General features: G+C 57.6%; 1 protein-coding gene across 1 annotated transcript; it reads left to right on the top strand.

Annotated features, from left to right (window-relative positions):
* Window positions 1–681: 681 nt before the first annotated feature.
* Window positions 682–3355, top strand: NHLH2 (nescient helix-loop-helix 2). The gene is made up of 2 exons (XM_075412814.1): window positions 682–1000; window positions 2898–3355. The coding sequence occupies exon 2, from the start codon at window positions 2906–2908 to the stop codon at window positions 3341–3343; it is 438 nt and encodes a 145-aa protein (XP_075268929.1). The 5' UTR covers window positions 682–1000; window positions 2898–2905; the 3' UTR covers window positions 3344–3355.
* The last annotated feature ends 695 nt before the right edge of the window (window positions 3356–4050 follow it).

The following is a 4050-nucleotide window of genomic DNA, read 5'->3' as shown; positions in this document are numbered from 1 at the left end:
CCGAGATTTTCCTGTATTTTCTTTTTGTTTTTCTTTTCAGCGTTCGCATTTCTTTCTTTATTCTCACTCGAGAGATGCAGGAGGACTTAGGAAGCTCAGGGACGGATGGGGGTTTCGCTTATCCTTTTTTTCCCCCCCTCGCCAGCTCTTGAAGGACCAGAAGAAAAACTAAACCAAACATTGATTTGCCGACGGCTTCTCCCCCTCCTGCCCCTCTCCGCCGGACCGGTGAATTAACAAAACCGCACGTTACACCCCCACAGGAAAACAAACAAACAAAAAAAAAAAAAAAAAAAAAAAAGAAAAAAAGAGAGAAAAAAGAGAGAAAAACAAAAGAAATAATAGAGAAGAAAGGAGGGAGCGACGCCTTGTCACCCCGACCCGCGGCGGAACAAAAGGCGGCAGCGGCGGGCTCGGCTCCCGGCCCGGCCCGGGCTCGGGGGGCTGCGGGGGGCGGGCGGCGGCTCCGCCGGCCGCCGCAGGGAAGGAGAGCCCGAGGGGGCGGGGGAGAGGGGACCGTCCCTGCCGGTGCTATCGCCGCGTCCCTTTTGTTATTTATCGCGATCGGGGAAGAGGAAGAAGAAGAGCAGGGAGACGGCACTTTCCAGCGAGATTCCCCCCCACCCCCTCCCCCCCCAAAAAGCGACTCGCAGCAGCCGCCCCGCTGCCCCGAATTAACGGGCGGAGGCAGACTTCGATGGGGGAAAAGCTTTTTTTCTCCCCTGATGCATCGTAAGTAACTTAAGTTGTTATTTCTGCTCCGCCGACAAACACGGCGATAGCATCGCCCATCGCTGGAGCGCTGGAGGCCGCGGCGAGGGATGAGAGCTGCCTTTCCCCATCCGAGAAGGACACTTCTCCGCTCCTAATTCATTCGATTTCGTTTTGATTTTTATTTTTTTTTTAATTTTTCCATGCTCCGCTCCCGGAGGGTCGTTTGAACTGTAAAGGAATCGCCGAGGGGGCGAGGGGACCTGGAGAGAGAGGCGGCTCCGCCGAGGTAAGCAGCCTTAACAATATCTCTCTTTTCCAGGTAGCACGGGCAAGGGTTTACTGAAATGGAAAAAAAAAAAAAAAACAGAAAGGGAAAAAAAAAAAAAGCCTTTTTCCGGCTCAGCTTTTCAAAAACCACCGTCTGGATAAACCCGAACAGCACGGGAAAATTCAACGCACGCCGTAGAGAAACCCTTAAGCAACTTTCTCTGGGAACCACTTCTGTATTTGCCCGTGTTCGTACAACCGCCCTGCCAACCCTCCCTCTGTTAGTGTGCCTCCGCATAACCCCCTCGCTCGCATCTCGGCCGAAAGCAGATTTTAAACCTTTCCTATTTTTTTCCTTTTTTTTTTTTTTTTTTTTTTCCAAGAGATCGCTGATACCTGACCTGCGCGCTGGCCGGGTTTTATTCCTCACCCCTGCCTCGTGGGCCTGATTAACGGTTCTTGTTAAAAAGACAAGACGAACCATTTTCCATGGCCCTGGCAAGCAGCGGCTCTCTACCGGGGAAGCAAGCGCTCTCCTCTCCTCTCCTCTCCTCTCCTCTCCTCTCCTCTCCTCTCCTCTCCTCTCCTCTCCTCTCCTCTCCTCTCCTCTCCTCTCCTCTCCTCTCCTCTCCTCTCCTCTCCTCTCCTCTCCTCTCCTCTCCCCCACCCCCGCCACGCGTGCCCCGCGTCTCGCCCCGTGGGGGGAGGCTTGGCTCTAGCCCTGCCTGGGAAGTATTCCTCCTGCCCGTCGTTTCATGTAGAGTTATTATTATTATTATCATATTGTTAGTATTGCTTTTAATTTATTTTTCCCAACCGGGTCTGAGCCCCGAGGGGCGACTTTGCCTGGAAACTTTCCGTGGAAAAACTCGGCAGCCGGCGTTCAGGGGGGTCCGCGGTGCTCCCTCCCCCCCAGGCTGGCCCCCCGCCCGGTCCGACGCCCCGGCCGCCCCCGCCCACGCGCGTTCGCGGCGGGGCCGTCGGGCAGCGGCCGGGCGCGCATTGTCTCTGCGCGGCGGCGTGCCCGCGGGCGCGGTCGGGTGCGCGCTGCCGCCTGCGCGGCAGATGGTGCGGGGCCGCCAGAAGGCACCGTCCGGTCTGCCTGTGCGGGGCACGCCCGCCTTCGTCCGCTGAACCTTCCTCCCCGCTCCGCTCGGGGAGGGAAAATTCAAAGGAATGGGAAAGTTCGGCCGCTGCTTCGGGGCTTTGTTTCTTTTTTCAGTCCCGCGCTGCGATCCCGGAGAGTCCCCGAACGTCCCCGTTTGGTGGCGGGCAAATGGCTATCCGCGCAGTCAGCAGCGGGAAAGGGGGAAAAAAAAAAAAAATTAAAAAAAAAAAGGAAAGAGCGAGGGGAGAGTCCAGCAGAAACATCAGATCGCCTGGTTTTGACTGGGGGAAATAAATTTCCCCTCTGGCCTTGTTGTGCTGGGGGAGCCTGGAGCTGCGTGTTCGAGAGCACCGCGTCCGCAGCCCGCGGGGCGGTACCGGGCGAGAGATGGTTCAGCGCAGGCTGGCAGGGGAGGAAATACGATATCAGAATCGGGGGGGGGGGGGAAGAAAAATCGACCTAATACTGAGCCATTGGATATTAGCTTGTTTAGGGGGAAAAAAAAAAAAAAAAAAAGAAAAAAAGAAAAAAAAGCGTATTCTTTTATTCCTTCCCGGGCCTGTTCCCACACCCAGGAAGCGCGGGGGGCGGCGGGAGGCGGTACGCCCCGCCGGGGCTGCCGTCGGGCGCCGGAGACTGGGCAGGGCGCGGGGACCGACACGTCCCTGCCCGTGTCCGTGTCCGTGTCCGTGCCCGTGCCCCCGCCCGCGTCCGTGTCCCTGCCCCCTCTTCGCCCCCGCTCCCCGCTCCCCGGCGGCGGCGGGGCTGCGGCGCTGACCCGCTCTCTCTGCTTCTCTGTCCCGGGAAGGCTCCAAGATGATGCTCAGCCCGGACCAAGCCGCCGACTCGGACCACCCCTCCTCGGCGCCCTCCGACCCCGAGTCCCTGGGCGGCGCGGACGCCCGGGCCCTCAGCTGCTGCGCCTCCGACCCGGAGCCCGCCGAGGGCGGCGGCGGGGAGGGCCGGGGCGGCGGCGGGGGCGGCGGCGGGGAGGGCCGCGGCGGGGTCCGGCCGGGGCTGCACCCGCCGCCGCTCAGCCGGGAGGAGAAGCGCCGGCGGCGACGCGCCACGGCCAAGTACCGCTCGGCCCACGCCACGCGTGAGCGGATCCGCGTGGAGGCCTTCAACCTGGCCTTCGCCGAGCTGCGCAAGCTGCTGCCCACCCTGCCCCCCGACAAGAAGCTCTCCAAGATCGAGATCCTGCGCCTCGCCATCTGCTACATCTCCTATCTCAACCACGTCCTGGACGTGTAGCCCCCCGGCGGGGGGGGGGGGGGAGGGGGTGCCGTCCCCGGGGCGGGGGGGTCCCCGCAGCCCGCCCTCTCTCCCCGGGGCCGCTCCCGCGGCGCGGCCGGCCGAGAGCCCGTCGCTCGGCGAGAGGTGCGGACCCGGATTGTTTCTTCAGGCTGTCAAGTGCCCCTTTATATATATCCAAAAAACGTCTACTTGTGACCTTAAGCGTGTGACCCATGGGTGCAGTTAAAAATAACTATTTTTTATTTATGGTAGAAGGAGTCGACAATTTATTTTTTTCGAGATTTATTTATTTTTCAGAGTGGTGGCAATTTTCCTTTGGGTACTTTGTGCCAATTGGTTTCTATAGTCGGGTGTTTACACTTTCTCCTGTGGAATATTACGTTTAACTCTATCAGTGTTCGTTGGGATCGACACGGTGTTCCTTTTCCTTTCTTTTAATTTATTTTTCTTCCCTCCGATTATATTGCACTTGTGTACGACAAACCTCCCCTTCCTCCCTGTTTATAAGTATATTTTATATATATATATATCTCAAGGCATTTGTTCTTGACCTTTTTTCTTTCTTTCCTCTTGTGGGATCGACAACCACTAGCACTTAACTAGGAGAGTTTTTTTAAAACTTGTTGTTATTCTGATCTATAGTTCCGTCCGAAAAGTACTTTGCAAATCGTTTATAAGGGAAGTAGTTTCTTTGTGGGTGTATA

This window comes from Opisthocomus hoazin, chromosome 1 (genome assembly GCF_030867145.1).
Source record: "Opisthocomus hoazin isolate bOpiHoa1 chromosome 1, bOpiHoa1.hap1, whole genome shotgun sequence".
Classification (NCBI taxonomy): domain Eukaryota; kingdom Metazoa; phylum Chordata; class Aves; order Opisthocomiformes; family Opisthocomidae; genus Opisthocomus; species Opisthocomus hoazin.
Note: the sequence above shows the minus strand (reverse complement) of the source record. Positions and strands in the feature narration are given on the sequence as shown.

What these genes read in the sequence shown, in the direction of transcription:
- NHLH2 (XM_075412814.1), top strand. Translation starts at nt 2,906, where the DNA reads ATGATGCTCAGCCCGGACCAAGCCGCCGACTCGGACCACCCCTCCTCG.